The 13,064-nt window shown below is 46.1% G+C and overlaps 1 protein-coding gene across 7 annotated transcripts; it reads left to right on the top strand.

Annotated features, from left to right (window-relative positions):
• Positions 1-115: 115 nt before the first annotated feature.
• On the top strand, positions 116-13,015 carry LRCH4 (leucine rich repeats and calponin homology domain containing 4). 7 transcript variants are annotated; one of them, XM_031965313.1, is made up of 18 exons: positions 116-625; positions 1,814-2,115; positions 6,322-6,466; positions 6,662-6,788; positions 6,954-7,059; positions 7,612-7,748; positions 7,879-7,994; positions 8,181-8,280; positions 8,644-8,734; positions 8,857-8,933; positions 9,075-9,136; positions 9,305-9,421; positions 9,700-9,759; positions 9,846-9,931; positions 10,086-10,169; positions 10,412-10,497; positions 10,689-10,826; positions 10,919-11,939. In XM_031965313.1, exons 2-18 carry the CDS (start codon positions 1,896-1,898, stop codon positions 11,453-11,455), a joined length of 2,289 nt encoding a protein of 762 aa, XP_031821173.1. In that variant the 5' UTR covers positions 116-625; positions 1,814-1,895; the 3' UTR covers positions 11,456-11,939. The 7 variants fall into 7 exon arrangements, with proteins under 7 accessions (XP_031821173.1, XP_031821176.1, XP_031821172.1 ...); XM_003768821.4 differs by lacking the exon at positions 116-625 and having other exon boundaries at positions 1,545-2,115; positions 10,919-10,996; positions 11,258-11,939; XM_012548800.2 differs by lacking the exon at positions 116-625 and adding an exon at positions 12,416-13,015 and having other exon boundaries at positions 1,546-2,115; positions 10,919-10,996.
• Positions 13,016-13,064: the final 49 nt, after the last annotated feature.

Below are 13,064 nucleotides of genomic sequence, written 5' to 3'. Positions count from 1 at the left end.
CCCACATGGAGCACCAGGCAAACAAACTTCTCTGTGACCTCACCATCCAGCCACTGTGACCTGTGTACCCAACCTTACCCAGAATTGTATCTCTTAGCAAGCCCTGGTAGTCTGACCAATATCTTACCCTATGGCCTCAGAGGACTCACAGCATGATTCATCAATAAAGGGATACTTCTTTCTTCCAGGATCTATTCAGGAGCAGTAGCTGGGATCTGCCTACTCCACAACTTCCAATCCTCCAACTTCATATTCCAGTAACGACTAGGACTATATAGCACATAGTCCTGGGATAGCTAATCTACCTTTCTTGCCAACTTTTACTGGGGTCTGGACAATGGAGTCTTTTTGGGTGGCATGATGGAGGTGTTTTTTCTACTACAGAAACATCCTAATAATGCTCAGTATTTGCTCCCTATGTTGGCTAGCTGGCTTCAATAGCTCATGGGTCCTGACTACCAGCCTAATTCCTGGCCCAGCTAGTTTGGAGCTTTTGGTATCAATGGAAATCAGTCAGCCTCCCTAGAACTACCACCAGACAAAACAAACAAAAAATTCAGGATTATGCCTTAGCAAAAACATCTTCATACCTGAAAGCACAGCTTTTTGGGGGGAGGAGAGAGAGGTAAGAGGGAGAAAGCATGGAAGAGATTTTTTTTTTCATTCCTAATCCTTTTATCCAATCCTAGACCTGTTCCCCCGGCTCCTGGGAAGCCTCTTGAGGAAAAAGAACCTCAAGGTCACATTGGGAGTTTTCATTCTTAGTTCAGCAGGAATAGCGATTTGTAATTGTATTCCGGAGCTGGAAAGGAGAACAGCTTGGAGGCGGAGAGTTCACCTGCCTCCTCTCCCTTCCAAAGACTGACAGCGGCAGCTTCCCCTGCAACCACCCCGGGCAGCGGCCCGTGCACCCTCTAGGTGCCTCTCTCAACACCCGGACCCTCACACTCCCCTCCCTTTGAGTTGCTTCAAGTCTCTGGCATTTTCCGGGCACGCACATACACGTACTCTCCCTCTACGACCTTCACATAGGCACGCTCACCTCCCTTGCACCCTTAGGTCACTGCCTGAGGAGTCCATCCGGCTTTTGCACGCTCGCTCGGCCACACTCGTGCCTCCTTATCTGTAGCCAGTCTCCAGCACTTCTCACCAGTTCCTGCCCCTTTCGTCCCCCTGCTCCTCCTCTTTCAGTCCGTACATAAACCAGTCATCCTCCCTGGGCGCTCCCAACTTTCTCTAGCTCGCTCATCTTGCCCCCTAGTGGTGACAACCCATAGCTTCTCTCACATCCGTCCTCTTCCAAGATTAGTGGAACCTCGGCCTCCACCCACCTTAACCCTGGCACCGCCCCCTTCTATTACTATTGGCCGGCAAAAACGTTCCTCAGAGCAGAGGCCACGCCCTCAACTCACGCCTCTTAGTTTTCTTCCTGAGGGTCTTCTGATTGGTTTGTTTGGCAGTCACTCGCCCGCTGCTAGCCTATGATTGGCTGCTGTGAGGAGAGGGCACAGCCTACTGTGTTCGCGTCGTTTGACGTACCCTTTTACCCAAGTGCTGGAGTCCCCGCCTTCTCGCTGGACCTGATTAGCTCTCCGCTCAGTTTCGGACGTTATGATTGGATGCAGCATCGAGGGGTGTGACAGCCTCCAGCCGCGGCCGTTGGCGAGCACTCCATTCTATCCCTCCTCCCCTTCTCTCCCCTCTCTCGAGGGACAGAGTCATCTCCCGTAGTCAGTCCTGATTGGCTGATCTCACCCATCCCGCTACGGCGATTGCTCCGCGAGGTTTTTGACCCCTCTCTCTCTTCCCCCAGAGACTACGGCGGCTCCGAGGAGGGGGAGGGAGAGTCAGGCCGCTCCCGTTCTTCAGACAGTTGTGAAAATCGCCGGGAACTAATGGCTGCTGCAATTATAGCCCCACTTGCCGTCGGGGGCGAGGAGACCACGGCAGCGGCCCGGGTTCCGGGATCTACGGGGTTGCCGGGGAGTCGTAGCGCCGAGCGGGCTCTGGAAGAGGCTGTAGCCACTGGGACATTGAACCTGTCGAACCGACGTCTGAAGCAATTCCCCAGGGGCACGGCCAGTGGCTACGACCTATCTGATATAACCCAAGCTGGTAAGTGCACCCTTGCACCAGGCTTGGGACTGGTGGGTCCTTAATTGCATAACCACGCCTCTTACGTGCTTTTTCTCTGGAGAGCTGCCGATCGTTTCTCTTTTGCATAGCTACGCCCCTCAAGCTTGGCCTGGGTTATCTGAGCGCCCTTTGCGTAAACTTTAGCCACCTTCTTTCCAAATCTGGCGTGTCGGCCTTTGCATTCGCTATTCGTTTTTACATAGTGATACACCCAATTGGCTAAATTCTACTTGGAACTTTTCCGACCGCGCCTCTTGATTTGCATAACTTGACGTCCACTGCTTTGCATGGAAGCTTGTTCCCTCACTTAGAGGCGGAAGAAATCATCTAGCATCTATTCCAACCTCCTCATTTTGAAGTTCTGACTTTTGAATACTTTTCTCTTTCCTTCCCAAGCTCATCTCAAATCTCACCTGAACCCACTTCCTTCTCCCAAGGCCTGAACCACTCGTTTTCTTGCAGGAATTTTAACATACTTCCTCCCACCAATCCAATTTATCAAGTAAGCCTAATAGTAGAACCTTGTGAATCGAAGCCACCTTACCTAGGCTTAACTGCCCTATCCTACCCCCTGGTTTCTTATTTGAGCTGCTTCTGCCCTCCATCCCTGAAGTCATTAAGAGGAGCCTGTGACCTCAGAGGGCTCACAATTCATATCTTTATAATTTCTGCTTTACTCACGAGTTGGAAGGTCGTTAAGATTAAAGTTAGATGGAGAAATCAGAGTGAAAGGAGAAAAGACTCATTCTCCCTGTTTCTTTCCCGATATCCCATCTTAGTTAAGATTCTAATATTTTACAACCAGGTCCTCCTTATTTTACAAATGAAGAAACAAAGCTAAAAGAAAAGTAACTTGCCCATAGTCATACAGGTTTACTACCTTTATGTAATAACTACTAGTTATTTACCAACAGGGATTAGAATCCAGGTTTCTTAACTCCATGTTCGGTATAATTTCCATCACATTAGCCTGTATGAATTACCTTTTTTCTCACACTCAACTCATAAGGAATAGACAATATTGCCTTCTAATCATGGTATCTGCAGAGCTGATGTTAGTTGGGAAACAGGGGAGCTCAGACCCAGCTGCTTGTTAAGGCAGGCTAGGACTTAGAGCTGTCAGCTGTCAGAAATGTGCATTCTTGGAGTCCTACCCAGGCCCAGCCAGTATAAAGAGTCAAGTCATCTTTCTCTTATTTTGATGTTAATCTGGGGGATCCTGTACTTACTGAATGAGAACTCTTACCACCAAACTCAAGGAGCTTTTTTCCCCCCTGAAGCCTGCTCCCTTCCCATTTCTGAACTAGAAAGAATGAGTGTGTCTCTTATTTCTTCAGTTTTCTTGGGTATTGAGTGGCTAGTAGGCCCATCTCCTTAAGTTAGCTTAGAGTTATCTTCCTACCTCCTCCTTCTACTCCACTCCCACCAATTCCTTCTTTGGAGACATCTCTCATTATCTGTGGACCTCCTTGGCCTGTAATAATAGGCTTTGTTGTTGTTTAGGAAGTTTAAAGTTCTTCATGACTCCATTGGTCATAGCTATCATGGGCTTTTCTTGGCAAAGATATTGGAGTAGTTTATTATTTCCTATTATTGTGGATGCTTTTGACAGTTAGAGGTTAAGTGATTTACCCAATATCACTCAGCTAGGAAATGTCTGAAGCTGGATTTAAACTCGGGTTTTCTTGACTCCAGGACATGCTTTATCTAGCTACCAGCTGTGTCTCTATTTTTTACTTTGCAAAAGACCAAATGTCATCCATGGGTCTTGATGGTGGGTTTTTTGACAGGAAGCACTGGAGATAGGGGAGAGAAGGCCATTTAGAATCCACTTCCATTCTTTTTCCTTTTTTTTTTTTTTTTTTTTTTTTTTACCAGTTATCCTCTTTCTATACTCAAACAGCTCTCACTTCCCTCCTAGTCTTTTATCTGAGACTTCAGAATTTGTATCCACAATTGTGTGCTAGCTAGAGAGAGTGAGAAAATCTCAGCTACCTTTGTAACAATTTCTCCTTCAAATACACTATCACTCCCATTCCTTCTGCTAGTTCTGTATGTACTAAACTGATGCTGCTGTATCCAGGGTTCTTTCACAGACTTGGAAAGTAATGTGGAAAAGGAAAGTGTTTAAAGCATTAGGCTGCTTCTTTCTTTTTTTGGAAGGAGAGAGAGGAGGAGGTTAAATGACTTGTCCAGGGTCACCCAGCTAGGATGTGTTAAGTGTCTGAAGTTGGATTTGAACTCAATTCTTCCTGACTCCATGGCTGGTTGCTCTCAAGCTTTAAGCTTCTTAAAGGTAGATATCATCATATCATAGGATCATAAATGTAGAATGGAGGAACCAAGTCATCTAATTTTATAGAAGTCCAAAGAAGTTCAGGGCTTTTATGACTCAAAACATAGTACTCTTTCTGATATGGTTTTCCCCTCATTTACTATCTTCTTTTATTTCTGTTTCTCTCAACTCCTCAATTTCTGTTTCACAGACAGGTTCTGTGATTTTCCTCCAAGTTTAAGGAAGTAATTGAGGCCTCCCTGGGAAGCCCTACATGTAACTCTGCTCTTTCCCCCATCACTTTTATTCTTATGTTATTTTTATATTATTATTATGACTAATAAGCATTCACCATCTTCATAGAGAACAAAGTAAACCTCACTTTCTTCAGAGATTCCTCTTTAGTGTTTCCCCTCCCCTGATAAAACATTAGGATTCCCCCTCCTTTACTTTTCTTGACTTGACTTGAAAGCTAGAATTTCATTTTTCTGTCAGCTCTTTCAGAACTTAGAGAAATGGATTCCCCATTTCCCTTGTCTTCCCCGAACCCATCTATTTCAATACCTCCCTCTTCAAACAGGAGAAATATTTTTATTTCCTCATTCCAGTGGATTCTATTCCTTGGGGCCTAACACAAGGATGAACCTGAAATGGGGTTTGGGGAATAATTCTAGAAAAAGAGAAGTGCTGGCAGCCTGTTGTTGACCACATCCTGTCTTTGCCCTCCTCTTCCCTTCCCCCCCCCCCAAAAAAAAAAAAAAGGCTTGGGCTCCTCTTTCCTTCCTACTTTGAGGGCTTTTCCCTGGCTCACCAAGCCAGGTGGTGAATGAGATGGGAATTCTAGGTATTTCCAGAAATGTCTTCTCAGATGACACACAGCTAGCTTATCTATACTTTGTGGAAACATAAAGCTGAACCTTCTGAGGCTTTCCCCTGTGAAAAACTGAGATGGTGGTGGATAGATTTTTTTCCTTTTGCTTTGTTATGAAGCTAATTTCCTTGGGGGTTAAATGTTCCCCTACCTCAAGAAAACTGGAGAATAGGGGTGGGATATAATCCTGAGAATTGTCCAAGCCTTCCACTCCCATATCCTGGTTAACCAGTAGGAATAAAAGGAGTTCTGGGTTTCTAGATTTCCTAGAGTTGGGGGGAGTCTGGCCTAAGTGGATTAGCAAACTAATTAGACTCAAGATTCTGCTGGGTTTTCAAGTTGAGAGAGATGGTTTCTGTGAAGACTGAACTTCTTCACATGGCAGGGTCAGGTGAAAGAGGAAGTGAAGCTAAGTTATACAATCTTAACTATAGAGGGAGGGGGGCCCCATTGGGGAATGGGGATTGTAGAGAAGTTTCTCTAGGCAAGCAGCCATCTGGGGCCAGTCTGGAGGGAATTGGTTGAGAGGAAGGTTGGTTTTTTTTTTTTTTTTTTTTTTTTGTTTTTTTGTTTTGTTTTTTGTTGGTTTCATTTTCTTTTTTTTAACCCAGTGGATCCTCACCTCTTAGCTCATTACTGCTTGGAGAAGGAAGTACCTTTCTACTCTTTCTACCTGATCAGTTGGAGCCCCAGGACACAGGGAATCTTGGATTTCCCCTGAGATAGGCTTACCCACCTCAGAGGGATGAGGTGAGGATGGAAAAGAGTGTCATATAGGGAGATAGAGAACCCCTGTTTTCCTGTCTCAGGCTCTTCCCTTGCTCCCTCTGCCTATAACCTCAACATTTTCTTTGTTTCCCCTTATTTCATTCTTTTGCCTTCTCTTTTGTGGGGCCTAAGTTTTGTTAGCCTTAAGTATTCTTCTTTTTATAGTAAGAGGTGGAGGTGCTTATGTTACCCCTGAATAAGTCAGAAACCCTGTTATATAGAAGACTGGACTTTCCCATAGCTATCCCCTACTCTACCTGATCCCCTCTAGACCTGTCCAGGAACCGGTTCCCTGAGGTGCCAGAGGCAGCATGTCAGCTGGTGTCCCTAGAGGGGCTGAGCCTCTATCACAACTGTCTTCGGTGTCTAAACCCAGCGCTGGGAAATCTCACAGCCCTTACTTACCTCAACCTAAGGTACAGTGGTTATTTGGGGAGATCTCAGCTTTACAAGTGAAGGGGAATGGGAACATCCTGCCCCACTCTGAACCTCATGTATGGGTATTAAACCCTGGGATTGAATCCTGAACTATTAAATCTTATAGAACCTTCTAAAAGCAGTAGGCATTCCCTGGGCCATCTAGATCTTATCTTTTTCCCTCCCCTTTACAGCCGGAACCAACTGTTGTCGCTGCCTCCTTATATCTGCCAGCTGCCCCTTCGTGTGCTCATTGTCAGCAACAACAAGCTGGGATCCCTGCCTCCTGACATTGGGGCCTTGGGAAGTCTAAGACAGCTTGTGAGAATGGGACAACCAGGGAAGGGGAAGGTTGAGGAGAAATAATTGCTGGGAGTTGGGTTGAAGGTGGGGAATAAGTGATGATGCCAAAATACTAAATGGATTGGGTTAGAGGGGCTGGCTCAGGGTCACCTCTGTCCTCAAAAATCAACTTCTTAATTTCAGGATGTAAGCAGCAATGAGCTTCACTCCCTTCCCCTCCAATTGGGTAAACTCCACTCTTTGAGGGACCTTAATGTTCGAAGGAATCAGCTCAGCACTCTTCCTGATGGTGAGGGAGGTCAGGGCTTGGGTGGGTTAAAATCCTCATTGTTCTTTCAGAAGCTTGCCTCTATTCACCACCCATCCCTTTCTCAAATTAACCATCAGTCATTTAACAAAAAATCATGTATGGTTCCTACCCTCACCAATCTAGTTGAAGAATGACAAACTAACAGACAAGAGACAAAGAAAAATACAAGACAGTGTGTAAATTAAATGCTAAATTATGTGGTTCTGATTATAAGTATACTAGGAGTTCAGAGAAAGGAGAGACCAATGTGGGCTGGAAGAGCCAGGGAAAGCTTCATGGAAGAGGTGAAACTTGAGCTGAGCCTTGAAGGATGGTAGGATTTGGATAGAGAACCTTCCAAGTGGGGGTAACATGATGGAAGAAGACACAAAGGCAGGAATGAGCATGGTATGGACCAGTAGACAGGAGACCAGCCTGGTAGGAATGGAAGGTGTGTGGGGTGGGGGAGTAGTGGGAAATAGGGTTGGATAGTTAGGGTGGAGCTGACCTTCCATTCCATGGTCCAATCTCAAATCATTATTTGCTCTCCAGAGTTGGGAGATCTTCCTCTTGTCCGTTTGGACTTCTCCTGTAACCATGTTTCTCGAATCCCAAGCTCTTTCCGCCGCCTCAGGCACCTCCAAGTCATTCTGCTGGATAGCAACCCCCTTCAGAGCCCTCCTGCACAGGTGAAGTATCCTGGACGCAGAAGGGCAAGTGGGCAGGATACAGTATTTTCAAAAGTTGGGAAGAGGGGAACTCTGAAGATTGCCCCTCATAATAGTTCTTTTTGCATTCTCCCTTTCTTCTGACCCCCAGATTTGCCTGAAGGGAAAGCTTCATATCTTCAAGTACCTTTCATTAGAAGCTGGAGAACGGGGAGTCTCTGGGTTTGGGGACCTGCCACCCTCTCATTCAACAAGCTTCAGCCACTGGTAGGTCACAGGTTATAGAGTTACATGGTTAATGAAAGCCTATGTTACAGTTTTGTGGACTATGGTATTCAGGGTAGTTTTGGATTGGATTCCTTCTTAGATAAATGGAAAATTTATGCTTGTGAATAATGTGGGAAAGGGGAGAATATTAGCTCTGTTCAGTTGACATTCAACCCCCAACTCTAGCCCTGTGGAAGATTTGTTCCCTGGACGCTGGTATGATGGTGGGCTGGACTCTGGTTTCCACAGTGTTGACAGTGGAAGTAAGAGGTGGTCTGGAAATGAGGTAAAGACCTCCCCAAGTAGAACATTCCTTTCCCAATCCTATGAGAGAACTTCTAGGAAAGAATCTTCTTCTGAAACAAAGAAATCCACTGCCCCTACTGTCTTCCTCTATCAGAAGAAGAAAAAGGAAACCAGCACTAGGAGTCAAGGGACTTTGCTTTTTATAGGATGCTAAGGTTATCTGTTTCCCATAGAAGGAGCTGAGAGTAGCAGTAGGAGGATCAGACTCATGATCTGACACTTTTATTTTTCCACCCCTACTAATTTATACACACAAAATTGTCCACTTCCTCCTTTCATCACACACTGTATAATTGTGATGTTGGGGGTTGGTCTCAGAGGTTCTCATTCTCCCTCTTTATAGCTTACAGATGAATTTTCAGAACTATCTTTTCGTATCTCAGAATTGACTCAAGAGCCTCGGGGGCTTAGGGAGCAGAGGGAAAATCATATAGGTGAGTGGGGCAGAGGTGACAGAGAATGAAGAAAAAATGGGGGGTATTAGTGATTCTGGGATGGATAAGGTGGGGCTGGGAAGCTAAATATTTCCTTGACCACCCTTCCTTGGCCTTTTCAGGTGATGGGGACCCTGAACAAATTGACTTCATAGACAGCAGTGTACCTGGGGAGGAGGAGGAGAGAGGTCCTATTGAGGTGAGGGTGGGGCCCCAGCTTTGGTAATACCAAGGGAAATGGGAGGGCCGGATGGGCTCTTGAGGAAAACTCAACACAACAGGATGAAGTATGGATATGGCAGATCTATCAACATGACTATTGTGTACCTTCCTTTCCCAGGAGCAGCAGCTGGCAGAGCAAAAGATCCCAGAGATGCAAGTAGAAAAGCCTCCTAGTGCCAGGTATCACTGCCCTAGTAACATTATCTGCTCACTGCCCCAGGATCACTCCATTATAATCACTCCTCATTCTGTCCTTTCTCTTCTTTGCCTTTTTTCCTCAATCCTCTTTCCCTTTGGACATCATGGATGGGGTAACCCCTTTCTTGACTTCCCTGTGTGACCTTTCAGATTGGAGGAGCAAGCTGGGGAAGAACGTCGTCGGCCAGAGACTCTGCAGCTGTGGCAGGATCGAGAGAGAAGGCAACAGCAGCAGGGAGGCTTGTGGGGACTCCCCAGAAAGGAGAGGTATGAGAAATAGACAAGGGTGAGACTGATGGGATGAGATAGAATGTAATGGGAACATAATGGCTATGTTTGGTTGTTGGTGATGGTGATGATGGTGGAAGGTGGAAGTAGAAGGAGCTGCCCCTATGTGTGTATCTCATTCACCTGCCATAGGCCCAAGGCTTGTTGATTTTCCCACTTACCTTGGAAGAATATTCACATAGAGTGAGGAATTCATTTCTGTATGAATATTCTTCCAATGTATATTTTCCACTTTCTGTCTTTATGTTTCTTTCTAGTTTCCTGAAAATGGCAAACAAAAGTAGTGATGGAAGTGTTACTTGCATAGCCTCCTACAAGTAAGTCTTTTCTTCCTCATCTCTATTCTTAACTTATCTTTCATCCTTCCCAACATATCTTCTCCCAATTAACTTTTTCCCCTTAGTAATCCCTTTAAGAGAAGTGGCCCCCAGTTTGGAGCCCCTGAACCTAACCCTTCTTCCCTGGACCCTCACCAAACAGCCTGTCCAGGTGAGATATAGGGCCCTTAAGGGTGAGGGGAAAAGGCATCTCTTAGATGGAAATGGAATCTGCAGGAGAACTATGGACAGGAGTGGGATGGGAGTACAACTTTGACGTTCTAAGGTTTCATCTTTTCCTTTCTTTTAACTCTTCATTTTCCTAGCCACTGGCCCATCTTTCCAGCCACTTGGTTCCTTCCAAAAGCCAAATAGTTTCCTATTCCGTTCATCTTCTCAGAGCAGCTCAGGTGAGATGCAGGCCTGTTGAGCATCTTCTTATGTTCCTGTGTTAATCACTTCCCATCCTACCCCCCTACAAATTTTTGAAATCTTGGATATCATCCTAGACTTGTATAACTTGTATAAGTATCTCCCATTTGGAGATATATATATATATATAGTATCTCCCAGTTGGAGTGTTGAGGAAAAATGTGAGGGAGAGGAGAGTATAGCATGGAGAAGTCAACTTTATCTTTATCTTCTTTCCCAGGCCCATTTTCATCAGAGCCCATTCTGAGGCCAAGAAGGTCCCACCAGTCAATGGACAAGGAAGAATTAATGACTCAACTCCGACAGGTAGGTCTTCAGTTCTATCATAACCCCAAACAGAGACCAGAAGTAATTTCAGATTCCTTTTAGGGACCCAAGAATTCTGCTCCAACCTCATTTTCAGATACTAGATCTCCTCTAACAATTTCCACTTTGTGTAATTCATAAAGAAAATGGAAAGGTAGAAAGCTAGTGCTGTAACCATTATGTGTCCTCAGGTCCTTGAATCTTGCTTACAACAATCCCTGCCTGAGGATTTAGTTGATGCTCTGGCTAATGGTGTTGTCCTGTGTCAGTTAGCCAACCACCTCCGTCCACGTTCTGTGCCCTTCATCCATGTACCCTCACCTGCTGTGGTTAGTATATAGGGGAGGAAAAAGCTGCAAGAAAGAGGGTGGGTCACTAATCACCTTATGTTTCACCTCCAATTTCCTCATCTCCATCTCAGCCAAAACTTAGTGCTCTCAAGGCTCGAAAGAATGTGGAGAGTTTCTTAGAAGCCTGTCGAAAGATGGGAGTACCTGAGGTAGGAAGCAAGATGCTGTGGGACCCTACAGGGTGGGGTGCATGCTGTGAAGGTGGGAGAGAGGTACATGGAGGAGGAGGGCTGGGTGTATTGCATGAAGGAAACAAAAGGGATGGTAGATCCCATGAGAAAGCATGTCTATATGGGGAAAAGCTTAGCTTATGGGTTTCAGCATGTGAGGGAGATTTGGGAGGGGAAGGTTTTGCTGCTGCTGATGTCTGTCTGTCTGTTCTGCTTCCCTGCCCTTCTGACCTACCTCAGGCTGACCTGTGCCTGCCCTCCGACCTCCTCCAGGGTACCACACAGGGGCTACGTACCACGATGGAGGCTGTGAAGTGTGGTGGGAGGGAGGGCCCCCTGCCCCTTGGGCTCTCTCCCAGCCTGGGTGGCTTCGCCTTATTCTACGTGGTCCTCATGTTCCTGCTCTATGTCACCTATGCTGGGCTCCTAGGCTCCTAGGACCTTGGAGTCTGAACATCCTCAAACCTCTTGTGCCTATTTATGATAATTCCTTCCTCCACTACTACCCACTCCCCTCAAAAACATTTTTGACTTGTGGGGACTTAGCTCAGTTACCTTTTTCCTATTCTTTCTGACTAATGATGCCTTTTGCCTTCACAAAACTTTACTGCTTCCCGATTCCATATATGCATACAGTGACTTCAGAAGTCTCATGCTGCCTCATCCCCATTCACCATGGGCCCTTATCCTCACTTATTGTGGGTTCTCTTCATTCCCTCTGGTTCTGGATTCTTTAGAGAGGCTTTGGGCCTCCTGCACTCTGTTCTACCTCTCTTCTCCCTTTTCCTCTTACCTTCCCCCCTCCACCCAATCCTCTCCTGTTAAATTATCTTTATTTTGTAGAGAAATCATTATATTTTTAGGGGATGGTAGGGCCCTTGCCCAAGACTCCCTCTTTGTTTATAAATTGTATAGACCTTGACCACTGCCTCTGTGTGGTGTTATGTGTATTTTGTATCTGCTCTGTGTTACTCTGATACCATCTCCCCACTCGCTTCCCTTTTCCAGCCAATAAATAGGAAGTCTCCTGAGTCAAAAACATTGCCCCACTCTGCTGCCACTTGGTACACTCTGAAGTGTAGTCCTCCAAAACGGCTTCAGATCTTCTCTCCTTCAGACATAGTTTTATTCCAATACTGCAATTAACAGTTGATGAGCACTTTGTGTTAAGCACTGACCTATCTCGTCCCTTCTAGACGTTTTTCCAGTCTATGTGCAGTGTCTGTATGCAGGGCTAGATACAGGAAATGGTGTTGGCTAAGAACAAAAAGTGTGCTCCCAGGCCAGACTGGGGTCTCTTATTTACCTCACCAGGAGTGGGTGGGCTAGAGAAGTTAGTTCATGAAGACTAACATAGAATTCTTCATTTCCCCTCTCCCCCCCTCCACCCCCGCCCAGGAGTCCCTGTGCCAGCCCCACCACATCTTAGAAGAAGAGGGGATCCCTGAAAAGGGCCTCCCCAACATCGCCACTGCTGTCCATGCCTTGCTGGAGCAGGCAGGGTCCCATGGGCATCCTTAGGAGAAGGGAAGGGAAAATCAGACAAGACATCCAGGAACCCAAATACTCTTCTCCCTCCATCAGCAAACATGGATATTTATAGGTTACTGCCATTCACAAACCAGTTGGAAGTTGAATGAAGCAGAGGGACCTTTCCTCAGTCCTGTTCCCCTCCCTGCCTCCCACTCCCTCCTAGACTCTTAGATGGGAACACCTCCAAGCCCTGACCCCAAGGCCCCTCAGATAATGTTTCTAGATTGTTACTGGTGTAGGGAGCAGTAACTCCTAGTGAAATGCTGAAGTACCCACCACAGAGCTCCCCATGGCCAGCTGGAGAAATGGCTGGACTGGATTCTGAGGGGAGAGGCAAGTGAAGTCTGGGATATAGAGCAAGGAAGATATATATGGACTAAATCTTTCTAGACACCTCAGGCTGTGTCAAGTCCCCCAATAAAGGATAGCCTTCTGGGTTGATTTTTCAGTTAGGCTGCCTGTGAATCAATTGTCTTGAGACTTTTTTTTTAATAATGGGGGTGGGTGGGTGAGG

This window comes from Sarcophilus harrisii, chromosome 4 (assembly GCF_902635505.1).
Source record: "Sarcophilus harrisii chromosome 4, mSarHar1.11, whole genome shotgun sequence".
Classification (NCBI taxonomy): Eukaryota; Metazoa; Chordata; class Mammalia; order Dasyuromorphia; family Dasyuridae; genus Sarcophilus; species Sarcophilus harrisii.
This window is presented reverse-complemented; position numbering and strand designations above follow the sequence as displayed.

What these genes read in the sequence shown, in the direction of transcription:
- LRCH4 (XM_031965313.1), top strand. Translation starts at nt 1,896, where the DNA reads ATGGCTGCTGCAATTATAGCCCCACTTGCCGTCGGGGGCGAGGAGACC. An exon ending in AGGAGAGAGGTCCTATTGAG is followed by an intron (nt 8,934 to 9,074) that starts GTGAGGGTGGGG and finishes TTCCTTTCCCAG; the next exon opens with GAGCAGCAGCTGGCAGAGCA. An exon ending in GGACTCCCCAGAAAGGAGAG is followed by an intron (nt 9,422 to 9,699) that starts GTATGAGAAATA and finishes GTTTCTTTCTAG; the next exon opens with TTTCCTGAAAATGGCAAACA.